This window comes from Lagopus leucura, unplaced genomic scaffold, assembly GCF_019238085.1.
Source record: "Lagopus leucura isolate 7727_CA_CO unplaced genomic scaffold, USGS_WTPT01 Super-Scaffold_741, whole genome shotgun sequence".
Classification (NCBI taxonomy): Eukaryota; Metazoa; Chordata; class Aves; order Galliformes; family Phasianidae; genus Lagopus; species Lagopus leucura.
The window spans coordinates 7247677-7266142 of NW_024962256.1; the positions used below are offsets into that span (position 1 = coordinate 7247677).

At 41.8% G+C, this 18466-nt stretch overlaps 1 protein-coding gene and 1 long non-coding RNA gene across 3 annotated transcripts in view; one reads left to right on the forward strand and one right to left on the reverse strand.

Moving 5' to 3' along the window:
- Positions 1 to 60: 60 nt before the first annotated feature.
- Positions 61 to 13415, reverse strand: LOC122175904. 2 transcript variants are annotated; one of them, XR_006177557.1, is made up of 4 exons: positions 13288 to 13415; positions 12886 to 13058; positions 2760 to 2819; positions 61 to 199 (listed from the first exon to the last, which is right to left on the reverse strand). It is a non-coding gene; the product is annotated as an uncharacterized LOC122175904 (long non-coding RNA). The 2 variants fall into 2 exon arrangements; XR_006177558.1 differs by lacking the exons at positions 12886 to 13058; positions 13288 to 13415 and adding an exon at positions 8923 to 8988.
- Positions 13416 to 13648: 233 nt separating this feature from the next.
- Positions 13649 to 18466, forward strand: part of INPP5F (inositol polyphosphate-5-phosphatase F) — a 37939-nt gene continuing 33121 nt past the window's right edge. Inside the window, exon 1 of the mRNA XM_042863847.1 lies at positions 13649 to 13793. Coding sequence (XP_042719781.1) covers positions 13697 to 13793 — 97 coding nt within the window. The 5' untranslated portion in view covers positions 13649 to 13696. The remainder of the gene's footprint in view (positions 13794 to 18466) is intronic.

Genomic DNA, 18466 nt, shown 5'->3' on the forward strand with positions numbered 1-18466 from the left:
CGCTCCGGGAAGCGAGCGGCCGGCGGGGGCCGGCAGGGGGCGACTGTGAGCCGCGGGAGAGCGCGGAACGGAACGGAGCAGAACGGAATCCGGTTTGCTTGAAAGCCTTGCGTGCCTTCTTACGGCATGCAAACATTTTCAGCCCGGTCCTTTCGGAAGCCTTTTACAGCAGGAATGACTGCTTTCCATTCTATCTTCCCTAAGCCGAATCCAAACAGAACAAAACCAAAGGATGAATGGCTGATCCGATTAAGAATCGAAGGAAGCTGTGACCACAGTTGGTGTTGTTAAACGGCATTTGTCTGTGGATGCTTGATTAAAGGTAGGTTAGTAGCATCTATTTTTAAGATTGCTGGCACATTTTGTCTTTGTCATTATAATTAACATAGAGGCTCGAGGCAAATCAAATCAGCCTGCAGAACAGCTGCATGCATAACGCAGCCCAGAAATCTCATATTTCAACCTACTTTGGCTCTTAAAAACCAGTTTAAGAACCATTTGGTTCTTAAAAACCAGTGGTGGTGTGTGCAAGCACAGCTCATTTCAGTGAGCAGTCTATTCCCATACTTATTTATCCGGACTGTGACTTTCTGTCTAATCTAACTCATTTTTCCTGCAATTCTGCTCGTTATTTCTTATCTGGGATAAAAGATGGGATTGTTTAACCTCCAACAAAAGAAAACCCACAGAAACAAAAACAAAAAAATGGCTCAAGGATGACCTTATCAATGTGTTTATGTGACTGGTGGGAGGGAGGAAAGAAGGCTGAGCCACTCTTCTCAGCGCTACCCAGTGACAGGACAAGAGGGCATAAACTGAAATACAAGAAATTCTACATAAAGATAAGAAAAAACGTTTTTGTTGTGAGAGTGGACAAAGACTGACCCAGCTTGTCAAGGCAGGCTGTGGAGTTCCAATTTTGGAGATACTCGGAGCTCCATGGACACGCTCCTGGGCAGCCTGCTGTAGCTGACCCTGCTCTGAGCAGAGGGTTGGACCACCAGGGCCTTTCAGCCTCAGACATTGTATGATTCAGTGACAGAGGACAAAGACAACAGCTATTCTTGTTATCTTTCCAGCATTATCTTTTTATTTCAAAACAGTTTTTCTCTTTCCCATACAACTCCAAAGAACAGCAATTCTTCAAATCATAAATCACATCTTTTAAAGTTTGGATAATACTTTGGCCTATTTTCAGTGAATTCATGTAATTACTGAAACAATAGCATGAAACAACATAGTATTCTCACTTACTAGCAGTAGAGCAAAAGGATTACTGCATACATCTTATGTGTAATGCTCCTGTGTATTCATCTTAGCATAACTGGATTTTTTTTTTCCTTTTTCTTACTGGTTGGTTCATCAGTTTGGGATCTAGGATTACCCCAAAACTCCTGATTAACCAGCTGTTCTTAGCTTGTATTTATAGCCAGAGGCATTTTCTCTTGCCTGCCATTTCATGCTTTCGAGATCATTTCTTCAGCTTGCCACAAGAATATCATAGCTGAATCCTAATACCTATGGGCTTTCATGCCCTCCTAGTCTGATAATTTACTAAACATATTGGCCATTTCATGATTCTGTAAAGATACAGAATAGTACCAAACTTGTGAGTTTAGTACTAGTACTCCTTGATAACAGCCAGCATAAACAACAATAAGGTAAACATCCGTAAGGAGGCTGGTCATGTATTACCTTTCACCTTTCTTTCTCCTCCTCTCCGGTGTCAGCATGGAGGGACACCCTCAAATAGGATGAGAAAGCCACAGGCATTATCAAGCCCCAGCTGCTGAGCTGCCAGAATGTGGTGACACCCATCATGGAACAGGAAAGTACAGAGAGCACTCTCTATAAAATGAATCAGCAGCAAACCCTGAGTGGGACTTTGAATGGTGCCACAGCTGGACAGCAAAACCTGGGATCCTTCAGAGGCCAGGAGCACCTCTGTGGTATTCCTGTGAGGACTGATTGAGCCTTTGACTCATGATCTACTTAAAGCCTGAGTCCAGGTGTTAACAATACGCTGGTTGTTAAGAATTTCATTGGATCTACAGAGGGCATGGGTAACTGGAAAGTGTGCCTAACTGAGAATTCTAGAAATTCTGTGCAACTGTAAGCTATGTTAGGCCCTAGAAATTATAGATTATAAGCTATGTTGATACCTAAATTTATAATAACAAGTGTCTAATTATAACCACAACCCTGTGGCCAGTTCTCATTCCGCCAAGGATGCCTGTCCTCCCCAGTATCGGGTGACAGTCAGCCATTAGGAACCACTCTACAGGAGAAACTTCCCAACTATTTGGGGCTGTGGAGGTGTCCTGACTGGACTGCATTTCCTTGGGTAATTGTGGGAAAAGCACAAGAGGCAAGATCACAGGTCATATTAAGTTGAGATTTACTCTATCTGCCCAGAACTGCTGGACTGTCAGAAGGGGATTGATTCAACATTATTATGTTAACTGTTTCATAACACTTTATTATCTTGCAAGTATCTGAGAGTAGATATTTTGATTGTTTTTCTTCTATTTTTTTTTTCATTTAAGGAATGAGGCAATTTGATCTAAAATTCTCAAAGTCTTCTTTGCCTTTTTTTTTGAAGTCTTAAGGAGGTACAGATTCGGCATTATAGATAAAGTTATAACCTTCCATTGATCTCTGAAATAGTGGTAAATCATGGTAATTTAGAAGCCCAAATACATTCCTTGCTTTATGGAGCCTTGCTCATCCTCTGTTGGTGTTCAAAGGTCAGTACTTACCATTCCAAGGCTGTCATGTCTCCACCCAATCCTACCAGACTGATGACATAATGTAGACTCCTGCAATTACAACACACACTTGTAATTTTTTCCTTCAATAATTGCTCAGAGACAGTGCTATTTCTTCCTACAGTGAGTATGGCAGGCCTATGGTGCCTTTGTAAATGAAAGAATGCCTTGCAATTATTTACATCTCTTTGGGGGGGGGGGGGGGGGGGGGGAGACATGGGTCATTATTTATAAGTAGCCTCTAGGACATAGAATAGTTTTAGGAATGGCTTTGACTTTTCTCAGAAATATCTTCTAATAAAGCTGAGTCATCTGTGTAGCTACGTATCAATCACAGCTCTCTGATTTATTGCATGTAGTCACAAAATTAGAGTGTAAAGCTATCATGGATACACACACACTATATATATGTATATATATATTGCGCAAACATGTACACTGAAACATAACTAAAATGTCAAACAAAGTGAAAAATATATTAGTAATTGCCAGATGTTACATGAGGCTCTGATTTCACCTTGGCTTCTCATTGCCATTTCCCTTCAACAATGCAAAACTCAGCTGATGCAATGGCAATACACGACTTCCCACATTTGTCTAATGTACAGTCTTACATCTTTTTTCCCCCCTCTTATTATTCCCATAAAACACAGAGCTTTCATTTATATGCATATTAGTATGACTGTAATCTCTTCCACATCAACACATTAAAATATTTTACACATATCAGAATAGCCATATATAGCACCAGTGTACATTATAGAAGTATTATCTTTAGTTATGTGTGCAACAGAAAGAGAAGTTTTTTATCCAAGGCTCAGCAAGGATTCAGACTTTCTGATTTTCAGCCCTCTTTTTCAGTCTCATGTCTGTCTTTCCTAGGTTTTACAATGACCTACATATCATTGCACAGGAAGTGCAAAGCCAGCAATAAACACTATCAGCCTCTTTATAGCAATGATCAACTATCCTAGTTATTTAAGTATAGAACATTTAATCTCTCAGGAAAATAAAGTTCTTTTAATCTTCTGGTTTAGCCCTCAGAGAGTCGTAAGAATTGTAATTACCAGTATGGTACTTTACTGTGCAGCAAGTGCTTGAGCACTGCAAATTCCATACATGCCTTTTTATATCCACAAGCCACAGATGAAGGAAAAGTTGATAGCATTTTTGACCTAAATTACCACCTAGCAGCAAGAGATTCTGCTCTCACAGAAAAAGCATTCAGAATCATTCTTAGAACTTCACATATCCCTGTTCCTTTCTTACATACAGATGGGCTTCTCTGCAATATAAATGCAGCTCTACATAGAGGTCAAGGTTCTGTAAACATGGGTTCTAATGGAGAACACTGGGTTTGTGTGATGAGGCAAGTTGAGAGATTTACTGTGGTTTTACATGTCTGCTAGAGTAATTATATTAGCAGTGTTAGAAATAAGCACCTCTGCTGCAGCATAGCTGTGCTAGAAATCTGGTTTAGATAATAGGAAGACTAACAGAAGACCCCTTTTACCTTTCCAGCTCATGTCATTTAGAAAGGTGATGTAATTATGCCAGTGGAAAAGCTCCTTAGGATGGCATCCCACATGTCTCAACACAGGGCTCTACTGCTTTTAACATGGAAGAGCACGTGAACTGTATTGCTTAAAGTTGAAATAAAACCAGGAGTTGCACTTCAGGACTGCCTCTAATGTGTTCTGGTTTCTAAGGAATCTTGTAGCAGAAACATTAAGTCACAGCTTAAAGCAGTGATTGAGCACCTGGTGGAAGGCAGGGCCAACCCAGGGGAGCTCAGGTGCATGCAGTGCTGCTGAGTGACTGGAAGGGCTGGAGCCAGGATCCACCCCTTCCCAGCCCTCATTTAAGGGCTGGCAGTGGAGCTGAGGGGATCTTGCTGGAGATCCCTGTGTACCTGAGGCCTTCTAAAAGGCAAGCAGTTTCTTTCCTTTGTTTATGTATCCCCAGCTGCTGTGTTTGGGCTACTCCTTGTTTGCTGTGGCCTAGGGCTTTGATACCCTGCTATTCTTGCTGTGCTTTCCATCACATCATAGCATTACAGGTCTGTAGGGTAAAGCCAGGTTGATCTCAAATAAAGCTTCTGGAATGTGCATAGTGCAAAAGCTGGTTTCCCAGCACCAGCTGTTTTGTTCTCCAGATCCTCTCCTATTTGTCTATACTGCTTGCTGAAGTAGGTGAGTTTGGCACCAGTGTATCTGTATTATAGACATGATCTGATTTTTTACTTATGAATTGTTTCTTGACAATTCATAAGTAAATGAGTGACACTAAAGTAAATCTACTTCCCTTCAGCATGGGCCTTGTAAGTTTACTGTTACTCTAGTTAGGATCATTTGGAGCCTGGTTTCATGAACAACACTTTAGTAGGCTATTCAGCAGCTGCATTAGTTCCCTGAATTCAGTTCACAGTATGCTGCACAAATGCTTGTGGCTATACAGTGCAGGCATGTACAGGAATAGAAACAGCTGGGAAGGAGGAAATGATTATTTAAGCTGGCTTTAGCACTATTGTTAGTGAATGTCACGAATGTGTCAAAACTTTGAGAAGTTCCTCTGGATTTTTCCTTTTGTTTTGTTTTGTTTTCTTACTAAAAGACATAAGTTCTGTTGGTCCTATAACTTAGCTTTTGTCCTCACTAGGAGCAAAATCTGATCTACTTCTTTAAAAACATGAACTATTCTTGCCTTTAAAAAAGCAACCCCAACTTAAAAGTAAAAATGAAGGTAAGCTCTTCCAAAAGGAGTAAAACTTCTCATTTGCTTTCAGAGTATTTTAAAATTTCATTTATTGAGTATCTCTTAACAAAGTGCCAGTAGACTTCCATCCTATCTTCCATTAAATTCATTTTACCCTTCTTCCAAGACACTGTGTTGAACACTGTTTCACAAATAGAAGCGTGAGCAGGACAGTACTGTCTTTGAAACCCTTCTGCAGAAATTCTGCTTCAAATTCGGATCCCACAGCACCTTAACAAAAGCCCCTATGGTTGTGAGGAAGCATGTTTCAGAAGCACCTATGCTGAAAGCTCCATTTGCCAAAGGATTGGTAAATGTAGGTCTGGACAGGGTGTTGTGCAGACCTCCTTGATGCATCTGGATGATGGGATTAATGCTCAGTCAGCCCTTAATAAATGGAAAGATTATCATAGAGCTGTGCAGTAGAACATAGAATCTATTTAGTGAAGCACTTCTTGTATCTGAAATAGCCTACTCAGTACACTTGTAAAACTAGCAACAAAGTAGTACATCTATGCTATCAGACTAGGAAAAACAAGCAGAATTGGCTGTAGTCAAACTGGATTTTGTTATGGTGGTGGCAAGGAGTGACCTGTCATTTAACTTCAAAAAAGTAATGAATTAAATATGGTTTTGATATATTATAAAAAATAACTTACTGAGGTGGACCAACAACAATATAAGGAGTCCTTTCATGGATGATTATGCTTGCTTGGTAGACCACAGGTAGAATTTGCAATTATAGAATGAAATAAAAGAAAGTAATCATAGGCACAAAAAAAATTCCCCTTCATTTTTTGCACGCAATCTCACTGATTTGATCTTAACAGTAATTGCAAGAGGGAAATCAATATGTTATCTATAAGCCATGTAATACACTGCAGATGTTAATCACATACACACACATAGTTTTGAAAGGAGGATTTTATTGTTTTCCTGTGTGAGTGAGGCTCAGTGGAAATATTCCCACTGGTAAATAAGTCACTTCCATGGGGGAGAAGGAAATGCCAAAATCTTTCTCCCTGTAGAGATAACTACAACTGCCATATGGAAAAGCTATTCCAGTGAAAAGTTAAAAATAAATGCAAACAAAAATTCTTATGCTGAACTTCTTTCCCTGGTTTGGAGGGATTTTCATTTTGTTGCAAAAATTAATATTAGAACAGTAGTTTCGTAATTTTCTGTCATAATAAAGTTTGTTTTTTTTTCCCCTAGAGTATTTATTACTAAGACATGTGTAGGTACTTCTGAAGTGTTCTGGTGTCAATTGTTGGCTGTCACAAACCTCTTTTTATCTGCTGTAAGTTGCCAATCAGAAGTGTCTGCTGTGTTACTGTTGTTCTAAGGCTGTTCCATCTCAAAGCAGAGTAAACCTATCCAAAAAGTACAGAAAAGCCATTTCAAATATATTTCTGAATCAGGAAGTCACCTTCTTCCATCACAGTCCCTTAACCATCTCACATAGCTGGGAGCTGCCATATCAAGTTAGTCAACATGTGATGAAGAATTAGGCAAATTAAAGAATATGATTGCAATATTGCAGAAGTCCTTATCCATGGATGTGATTGAAGATGGTAAGAGCACAGCAGCATGAATTTATTAATCATACTCCTCTACTGAAAGGAATGTGTCAAAGAAACTAGCAAACAAGTTTGTCTTGTCTGCAAATAACTATCTTGCCAGAAAACCAGCAGGTGTAACAGGAGGTCAGCTGGACTGAATGGAGAACACATAACCAGCCCCTAATGCAAAAAGGGAGTGTATGGAAAACATGAATGCAAATGGACTACAGATGCATTCCCTGGGCACAGAAGGATGAAAGTAGGAAGAGCAAAACATTAGATTTAAAAAGTGGCAAAGAGTATAAAGTGAAATAAGAAAGGCTTCTTTAACTATTTTGGCATCAAAAAGATGACTGAAGCAAAAAGTGAACCCACTGCTAAGAGGTTTGCAACTCTATGATGACACAGAAAAGGCTGAGGCCTTTTCTGAGGATCTGCTTTAAGGCCTTTCATGCTTACGGTCTAGTAGTGAACTTACCACAGCACTTGACAGTTCTGTAAATAACTAGATGGGATATATCTTAAATAATAGAGTAGCAAAAATTACTTCCCTGTATTGTCAGGTAGTTAAATAAGTGACAGCTCAACTTGTCATTCTAAAGCAATGCACTAAATGTGCTTACTATATAACTTCCAACTTCACCTATGAACTGGTATCTCTGATAGCAAAAAAGCGTGAGCTGAATATGACAACACAGGTAAATGGATTGCTTCAAATACTATTATTGGCATGGTGCCTGTTGGAGGTGACTTCTCTGCTCACCTGGAAGCCACCAGGAGCATGTAGCTCCTAACACACAGAAATCATGGGGATTTATAAATAAAAATCCTCATGTTACACTCCATTGTGTTGTTTCCAGAACTGATGCCATTCGTCTCAGCAGGAGTCGTGCATTTATATAAGCTATTCAGTTAGCTGTACTTTCAAGTGTGGACTGTTGCCAAATCAGATCACCTCCCATTAATCAACGTTTAAACTTGAAACCAAACTGCGGGCAATGGGGTAATATTGAGAGTGAGAGTGCATAACTAATAGCCAGCCCACACGTTTCCTTCCCATTAGCTATTGTCAATGAACTGTAAAAATGCAAATGCAAACTTCCTTTTCTTTTTTTTTTTATTCTTGCTGAGGCTTATGAAAACATTGCCCTTCTCTGGATCTCAGGAAAACACGCTGAATGTAAAAAGAAAACTCCCCCAGGGGAAAAAAATGCCCTAACCAAATGGTGGACAAAGGCAAAACAAAGTCTGTCCTTGAGTTTCTGCAAGGAGCTCTGAATTATTTTAACAGCAGTCCTATGCATTGCACTACAACACCAAATTACTCAGCAAATGCATGCAGAATGGAGATGCTGTTGTAAATGGCAATGATAAATGTATATTAAATGAAGGTGCAGACTGTTCAGGAAGAGAGGGCGATGAAAGTAAAAGGTTATCTTTTGACCCTTCGAGGTTTTTAGTTCCTAGTTTTAAACCACAGAAGTTCTGAAGACAGTGCTCACCTCAAAAGCTGCTACTGTCTCATGAAAAATGTTTCATTTATATATACAAAGTCAAGCATAAACTAAATGCTTTTCTAGATTAGGTGTGTAGTGCCCTTCAAAATCAAGCACTTGCCTGGGTCTTGAATGTTGATATTTAATAAGGAGATTTCTCATTTCTGAACATCACATGTTAGAATAACTAATGGACATTCATGGTTAAAATACTAATGGAGAAATGTTGTGTCATAGAGAAAGCAATCATTTTAAAGCATGGTTTTAAAATAATGCTGTTTAATGCTTGGTAGCTTAATAATAATTGGTATATCTTTTTATTTCTGAGCTGAAGAGGCTTACCTCCCCAGTGGTCCACCCCCACTGTCAGCAGAGGCTTCTTTCCTCCAAGCTAGAGCGTGTCCAGACTGAATGCTTGATTTGGCATGACAAAGGGCAAGCAGAAATCTCTAGCAGGGGAGGGAAACTCCTGAAATGGATCTGCCACTGACAGAACAGACTCATTCTGGAAAGCTCTGCCCTCAGCTGCTGGTCCCATGACCCACATGGGGAGTCCCACTCTCCTCTGATGTGACAAACAGCAAAACAACTGCTCAGGGAGCCACTCCTTAACCGATGGAGTGAAGTCCACAGCAGGGTGCAGGACATATTTCTGTCACTTTAAAACTGATAGTCAGTTGTTCTCACAGAGCGATAGTAATCACCTTAGCTGAAAGTCCTCATAGGTTTACCAGAAAATTAATTCAAAGTATATGTAAAACTGAAATGTTTATATTTACACAGTGGAAGGAAGGAAGGGTAAAATTCAATATGAAATCTAATTGCACTGTGTAGAAAAGAACAACAAAATATTTCAGGTAGGCAGCTGTGTGCAGCTGACAGCTTGAAGAGAGCCTTCTACCTACTGAGAGTTAAATTCTAACATATCTGCCTCATCGTTCATCTGAGTGAATCTCAGCTCCAAATCACTCTCAAATCTTTCTTTTCTTCATCACACATTTCTCAGTGAAACAGAATGCTGGGAATGCTGCAGCTATTGCCACTAAAATGCCTGCTGCCTGTGACTCACTGTGTAACTGAAGTGCTGTCCCTCTTTGCAGGGTCACAGGGTGACTTCTCTGTAGGAGAAGCTGCAAAAATGATTTTACTGAGCAGAGCATTTGGAAAACCAGAGGGCAATGCAGCTCCTCACCTTTTCATCTTTATGTAGCAAAAGCTGAAAGAAGCAGCTTTCTTGGCAGACCAGGAACTTTGCATTTGGCCATACATTGTCTCCAAGTGAGTTAGCTCCTCAATTTATTCATTCAGCTTGAAGTTTTACAATACCTTCTTTTCTTGTGTGAGGCTTTATTTTACTGCAATACGAAGTATATCACTTGCAATTAAAAACAAAAAAACAAAACCAGCACTGTGGTGTTCTACTAGGAAAACTGTCTGCATCCTCTATTTCTAACAACCTTTTTGTCTACTTGCCTTCCTCCACTTCCTAATCATTTTCCTATTTACATCCCTGTAATTTCAATTCTAATCAACAAATAAAAAGGCATGCTGATACTTACAACCTCTTTTCTTTCTGCACTCTGATTCAGTGCAGATTTTGCTACACTGAGCCATTCTTTTTTTCCAAGTGTTATCCCAGTTTTTTCTGTCTGAAGGAAGTATTTATTTTTAAAGTAATGTTGTACAAAACCATTATTGTTTCCTAAACTCTGCCCACTTGCATCATTCAAGCAGACCTTGGGAATCACTGGTCAGATTAAAGACTGCCTGCAGAAAATCAGAAGAGCTTGCTTTTTTTAATCAGCTGTTGCCTTCTCCCATGACTTTAACAAGTGTTTCACAATAGAGATGCACAACAGGCTGAAAAGACTGTACTTGAAGCCCATGTTCATAATACGATGGCCTGGAGATGCAAGTTTCAGCATCCACTGTGTAAAGGCTTATATCAGAATAGGTACAGAAAATGAGGTGTAATTTTACTTTTGAAACTCCAACTCGCTTGATAGTTACTACAGAAGAAGATTTGGTAACAACATAAACACCTCCTGCTGCCAATAGTGTTCCAGCATCAGAAGTGCTTTTTCTGCTCTCCCAAATCTGCTCCAAGTGTACTTCTATTTAGCAAGAAAAGAAAGAATGGAAAGAAACTAAGATAGGAGTTACTTCATTAATGGAGATTCTTCAGGCGAATGAGAGAAAAGAATGAGGGGAAAAAGCAGAGGAAAAGGATGAAGTCAGAAAAAATGAAAAGAATTAAAGTAGGACAGAAAACTGTAACCGTTTACAGTGTTTGCATAAAACATTTCAATGCTATGTGTAATGTTAAGAAATTAGAGTACTTATTAAATAAGGTGAGCACAGGAAAGAAAGAGAAATGCATAAGAGAGAATAGAGAAAATGGTAGTGGGCTGGAGGAAGAATTCCAGTGTAACATTAAGCCTTAAACTTCTTTGAATATGTATCATTTCTGTTGACCCTAAGAAGAGGTTTAAAGTGAGGATCTTTCCCACTTTATACAGAGACACTTTAAATCTATGAGCCTGGCGCCGTTTGTAAACTCTGCTTTGTCTATTTTAACTTGCACGGTAGGCTTTATTAGCTATAATGTATTGTGAACAGGTCAAAACTGTCCACAGTTGTAGGTTACCAGTGCTGTCCACTGCCCAAATTATCTGCTTCCCACGTGTTATACTGCTATTTCTACATTGTGGCTTCATTTTCTAAAAGTCAGTGAAACATGAGCAGAAACATGATCTGTAGATACTGTGTAAAACAGAAGTCAATTTGACCAGTACTGTTGAAATCATTTGCAACTCTCCAGCTGCTCTCACAGAGCAATAGTGAGGTTGGATTGCTACTGCTGAGGATGTTTTGTAGGAAAAAAACACCAACAGTTGTAAGAACACCAATGTGCACTACAGGAAAAAAATATTCATATTTAAATGGAAAAATAACTTTTCTTCACAGAAATACTACACATTGTTTTTCTCACTATACATTCTGTGCTTAAAGGAATACTCTCTAGCTTTCTATAAATTAATTTTTATAGTACTTTTAAAATTACTAGAGTATCCTATGTAACCTGCTGAAGGGAACCTGCTTTAGCAGAGAGTTGGACTCCACAGTTTCCTTCCAACCCCTACAATTCTGTGATCCTTCTTGATAGGGCTTTTTCCAATGCTGGCTTATTTATAAAGGAATATGCAAAAGATGAAGTAATTCTAAACATGACATCAGCTATTATTTTTTTTCTGGAGCTTAGAAGGCCATCTTTTCCTCCCAGAGACTTTCTATTGCCTACAATGATGAAACAAGCTAATAAGCTTGACTACTCCCATTTGCCTTCCTTGTAGGACATAAAACATAGATCTAATTTTTATATGTCTGTTGGAATGTGAGTCTGCATCTAAAAGTTATTTCAGGAAGCTTCACCTCCTCGTGGAACAATTAATCTGAACAGTAATCCCATGTAAAAATTATACTAGTGCAAGTAAAATATATTACTTTCTGCACAAAGTAGCTGCTTTTACACTGTACTGTTAGAATTTAATGAAATAAGAGGAAAGTAGTGCAGCAATCTGCATTTGAAAGCTGAATAATCAGTCCCTATGGATACATACATGTATGGCAATGCTAAGAGGAAGCTCTGATTGCCTGTGCTTACTTAAATGCACAGTTTTAAACATAATTCCTCAAAGGAAATCTTTCAGTATTAGATCTATAGGGTAATCCATCCCTTCACTGCCTTTCTGTGTATGTTTGAGATGCCTTTGCAAGTACACGACATTGTGCTTATGGGAACACTGAGAATAAAACAATTCAAAAGAGATACATTAAAATGCTGAGAAGCCATTTAAGCTCTTCTCTTGCGTAGCACCTGCAGGAGTGACCTGAATTACTGGCATAACTCCGCCAGTGACATTGACTGCTACATGCAGGAATGTGACAGGACACACTGGGAGCTGCAGGGCATTTGTACAGCATTTCCAACACCAGGATCTGTAGTCAAGAAAGGAGTGTGTTCTGCATCCCTGCCCTAGGGAGAACATTGACAGATAGGGGCATCCATTACCAAATCAAATGGAGTTTGGCTCCTTCATACCACTCCCCTATTAGTTATGCGTGCTTAAAAAGCACAAAACAAATCAGAGGCCTGACATCGTGTTTATAAAAAAAATCTTAGACCAAATACAAAATTGGAGAGGAACTCTTTCTAGGAACTTAGAAGATATCATTCTCTTAAGAGACACAGATAAATAACAAGATGAGAAAATCGGCTTTCTAGCACAGTGTGAAGCTACTTACATTAGTTTTCAAGATACCTTGAAGATAGTCTTTCAACACACCCAGCTGCTCCTAAAGGCTGCACGCATGGTGGGATGCTCTTGGCAGTGCCGTTATGGGGAGCAGGGCTCCAGCCCACCTCTGCGGGGTTCTGCTGAGGGCTTCAGGCACCAGCACATAGCAATCTGTGCTGCCTGGAGGGAGAAAGACGCACGGTTACCCTCGCATCAGGAGGTGCACGCCCATCTAAAGCACTCGGCATCACAAGGAAGCCTTGCTGTGGCACTGAGAGCCCCACCAACCCCTGCCCACCTCCAACTAACGACCCGATTAGGGAAGGCTGACAGGCCTGGGGCTTGGCGTCCCTGCCCTCAGGCGCCGTCACCGAGCGCAGACGGACACGTCGCCCCTCCGGGATCGTACCGGGCTCCCCGCTCAGCTCCCCTCACTCAGGGCTCGCACCAGGGCCGGGTTCCCTCAGCTCCACAGATTACTTCGACTTGGCGTCGAAAAGACCGCTCCGCTGAAGGCAGCCCTCCCCTCCCAGAAGCCCCTCACATCGCCAGCAGAGGACGGCGCGAAAACCCACCGCGGGCGGGAATCGCGCTGCAGCTTTAAGAGCGCGGGGCGGCGCTGCTGGGCACGGTCACGTGCGGCGCTGGGGCCGGAACCCGCGCTCTCGGCCGTCTGAGGAAGCGCCCCGAGCCGGAGCGGAGCCGTCGCGACCCGCCGGGCTCTGTGAGGGGCGGCGCGCGTGCCCGGCTCGGGAGCGCGCTTCTCCCTCTGCTCCCCATCCGCGGGGACGGTAAAGGAGGACGGCGGCGGCGCGAGGATGGAGCTGTTCCAAGCCAAGGACCACTACATCCTGCAGAGCGGGGAGCGGGCGCTGTGGTGCAGCCGGAGGGACGGCAGCCTGCAGCTGAGAGCCGGTGGGTGCGGCGCGGGGCAGCGCGCGAGGAGAGGAGAGGGCAGGAGAGGAGAGGGCGGCTGGCTGGCTGGCTGGCTGCCGGCGGGCCGGCGGTCGGGGGCGGTGAGGGAGGATGGCGGCGGGGGGGGCGGCGGGGAGCGCTGGGAATGGCGGCGGGGGCCGGGCTGGTGGCAGCGCGGTGAGCCGAGGGGAGCCGATGAGCCGATCTCCTTTGCGCGCTTAACCCGGTGCCGAGGTACCTCTGGTCACCCCCGGAGCATCACTCGATCCAATGACCATCTATCTTGCGTTGGCGTCAGCCTTATGTAAGCGGTGCCTGATGGTGCTCGCAGGGGTGTTCTGCACTTTTCTCTTCTAGGAGAAACTGGACGAGTACAGCCGCTGCAGTAAATGGCTCGCGAACGTTTCTAGCGACTGCGTAACCCAGCCTCGGTTGGGCTCGGGCTGCGCTGAGCAGAAGTTGTGGGCATAGAGTTATGTCAGCTGAGGCGCTGCAGCGGTGCTGGGCAGCGGTACCTCGTGCTCACCGACAGGGTGTGAAGCGAGGAGCGCGTTTGGTTTGGGGAACGTGCGAAGCTGATGTGACCCGCGGTTCCCTACATCTCCTGCTTAAAGTCTGGAAATAGCCCTGGTCACCGCGTATTCCACCAAACGTATGGCATTACTCACAGCTGTCTGCGACTAGGCTGAAAAAGCCACATAGGCACGTGTATGGCCGCAGCTGGCTGAGTATGGTGTGCTTAATGAGCTTTCACAAGGCTGGAATTGACTTAGATTAATGGTAGGATTGATGTTTCTATGTGTTTTATCAACAGTGCTGCTTTTTTGTACCAGTCTGTCTTGTGTTATGTCTTCATGCTCCAGCTGTGTGGTGCTTTTATCTGGTCAGCGCTGTTCATTCACATCTCTCAGATAATATTGAGGTCTGTCTCGGTGTAACGTGGCTGACTGCTTTTCTGCTCAGGTGGAAGGTCTGGCAGAACTTAAATTTATAAATCACGTTTACAAAATAGTTGGTGATGTTAAGCTAGCAAACTGCTAGTCGATGAATGGATGTTTTCACAGAAACTCAGATAGCTATAATTATCATCTTGTGCATTGTCATAAAAGCTCTCGCTTTACCCAGAGTAATAAAAACATAAATGTGTAAAACTGTAATTCTGGAGGCTGTTGTGATTGATGTAAACCCAACCTTTCAGACTTGTTGTCACGCAGCTGTTGCTGTGATTTCCTGGAGCCCATCAGCTTCATGGGGGCTCTGCCAGTGCTCTGCAGTCTGTGTAGCTCACCAGGGTTCTGTCTGCAGTGTGACTTTAAATTTTCAGTCGCTATGAATGTGATCCCTATTGTGTCTGATCCACCAATTAACAAAGAGTAATGTGATAGTTAAGTCTCCTAGTCTGCTTGACACTTGTTAGTCATGCTTTCCTATTTGGCTGGATTTTCAGTTTTGTTTTTCCAATGCTGTGGCTCTGGTTGATCTCAGTATGTTCTAGTGCTGTGAATTAAGTGCTGTACTTGCTATGTTGAAAGTAAACATGTGAAGGAAATAGTTCTGTAACAGAAGAATTTCTTGGATCAGTAACTTGATTGCATTAAGACAAAGCTGGGGACCCTTGAAGCAGGCCATTTGACCGGTTATAATCAAGGCCACTGAGTGGCAATGAGTAAATAGATTAGTGTGTGATGAGTCAGTGCCATATTAAAAAAAAAAACAAGCTGTAACTTGTGTTCGTTGGCATGTTGAATAGTCCAGGAAAAGGCTATCACCTAAGTATGTGTCTCTGCTAGTTTTTGGAAACTGGCTTTACTCTGTCCCCAGAAGGCTGTTCAAATTAATCATTGCACGCTTATGGATTGAAACAGGTAATACTGGCAAACCCTGCGAAGTATTGTTTTATAGGATGAGTTGAAGTCTAAAGGGCTGAAGCTGAGCTTTGTAGTGCTCTCATCCCCCAAGCATAAAGGCATGTTCAAAAACTTGCTGATCTTGAAAGCTCTATTTCTGACCTCTTCAAATCATGGACAGAACTTGAATTAAAACAAAAACCAACCAAACAACAAAAACCCAAAATGAAAAAGCACAACCAAACAAAACACCTGTAAACTGATAAATGTTTGCTATAAGCAAAGTCTGAGGCTGGCCCAAGGTTAAAAGATGTCTTCATATGTTTACAAGATATCTCGTGGTGGTGTTTGTGTGAAGTGAAAGCAGTAATTGAGTCACTTGCAGGAAAGCTGAATCATTTGGCATTGCAGTCTATGTTAGGTGTCTTGCTGTCCTCAGTTACTATTTTTTCAGCGTGGTGACAAAATATGTTGTTCAGCCCTGCTTTAAATGCCTTGCACTCAGATTTTGATCTGCTGTTTACTTCCAACTTACCCTGTTTATGCTTTGCTTGGCTACTCCTGGCAGCACAGTATAGCGTGTACTTTACAGCATGGTTTTATTGCTGTCGTGGAGATGAATTATGTAAGATGCTTAAAGATGCTGAATTCCTTGCTATCAGTAGAAAAGGGAATGAGAGAATCTCAGTGGGTGAAACCTTCTAATTCTTGCAGCGTGTGCTTTGATGATGCTTTGGGCAGTGGTGCCAGACTGAGCATGGCCCAAAGTCATTGCTGCTTAAACTGGGGCGGTGATGCTGTCCTCTCCACCCTGCGAGAGAATCAACTACCAGAAGTGGGAGTGACATTCAAGTGGTGTTATTCAGAGCCAGCTTCTGGGCACTGCATGCTCAGATTCCATGACCTGCTTGTAAGTGTAAGGTGGTGATAAGATGCGCCTCACCTCTGGAGCTTAACTAGAGGCAAATGAGCATTCATGTATTATTAAGTGATTCAGGAAATTAGTGCTACAGTATTGTTTTTCGTGTGTTGAAAATGGTTGTGAATCATCAACTGAAGCAATACCTCTTTAAATATATTTCTTTTCTAATGATAAGCTTGTTACCAAACAGTGTTTTTTCTGAGTATCAGGGAAGAGATTTCAGGTTAAGTGTCTCTGAAAGCATGAAATCTGAACTGACTCACAAATCATAATGCCATCTAACACCGTAGCTGTGCGTACTTACCTTACACCTCAAAGCCATTACTGAGCTCATGGGGAAAATTACTAGTTAGAATTTCTGGTATTCTTCTAGTCAAATGCTGTGAGGAAAAATTCCTTTATATGAAGTCCAGTGCCTATAAATGCTCAGAGGCCTTAGTGAAGCAGGAGGCCATGCTTGACTTCATGCAGGGAGTGATGTTGCGATGCTGGTTGATGCTTCAGTTGCTTGAAGGTTGCAGAGCCCTTCTGAGCACAGCAGAGGGATGATGTGTGTGCTAGCTCGTGCTACTGAATTAGATTCTTGATGCAAAATAGGCTTCCCAAGGTGGTATGTCTTAGAAATGTGTGTTGTGGAATGTATTCCACAAGAGAGTTGCAGCTTTGGGAAGGTTCTTTTTTACAGGTTATTTCCTTAGGGACCTCCAGCTGTTTTCTTGATACTTTGTTTTAGCTGCAGTGGTTACTGGGCTGTTTCTCACTTACGCCTGCCCCTTCTGTTCCTTCCTTTCAGTGCTCGTAGCTGACAGCACAACATACCTTGTGGCATATGTGACAAACCAGATGTCAAACTGATATATATTAAATGCAACCCACCAGAAATAGGGCTTGAATACTGAGCAGTTAATTTGCTGCTGCTGCTTGCTTCTTCTAACAAAGGGAAACAGGATGAGGGCTGGGGTAAGCTGCTGCATAGTCTTCATCTGCTCTGATTATTTTATGTATGAAACATCAGTTTTGTACCTTCTGACTGTGAGGTGAAACCTTCAATATGGGAGTATTTTTCGACTTTGCTTAGATAAGATCTCCTTTAGTTTTATCCACTTTCTTTAATAGAATGTAGTCAACCTATATCTGTGACTGAAAGATGCCTGCTATGTGTTGACCTGGTGGCAAACAAATACATCTCGAGGTGCCAAGTTGCTTGTTTTGCTTCCTTCTGAATCTTAGTGGCAGAGGAGAAGCTGAATATAACAGGGCTGTTCCTGTCTTCTCCTCTCTTCTTCTTACATGTGGACGTCTGCAATTGTCAAATCTGTCCCAGACCAAATGCAGAGGTATGCTGGAGTTCCTGCCCTCCCTGGAATGACTTTGGTTTTAAATCAATGAAAAGCTGTTAAGCTTCATATGCTGTTTCTTGTGAGCTGACAATTGTTAGCTTACACAGGGGGAGTAAAGATTTTTTTTTTCCCGCATTTAAAATGGATCTGTAATTCAGATGTATTTTAGGTTTGTATTTGATAGCAGAAATCAGATATCTTTGATCTTTACAGGTTAGAATTAACTAAATAATGGTGAAGAGGAAATTGCAGAGTTAATTGTGATGAAAATATTTAAAACTGGAGCATCCCTTCATTTAAGAGGGGTCTGCATCCATAAAACAAGCTTTTTGGTCTGAGTACTGAGGTTACAATATGCTACTTGTACTCTTTCAAAGTAATTCTTGGTTTTTATTATTATTATTATCAGTATTATCTTTGATACTTTTAAGTGTACAGGAGAGACATTGAGCTGCTGGATTTACATTATTACAACACTGCATGTGTATTTAGGGGTAAATCTTTGCTTTGACTCATGCACTATCTCCCCTGTCCTTGACTGAGATGTGGAGCTGTTGCTGGCGC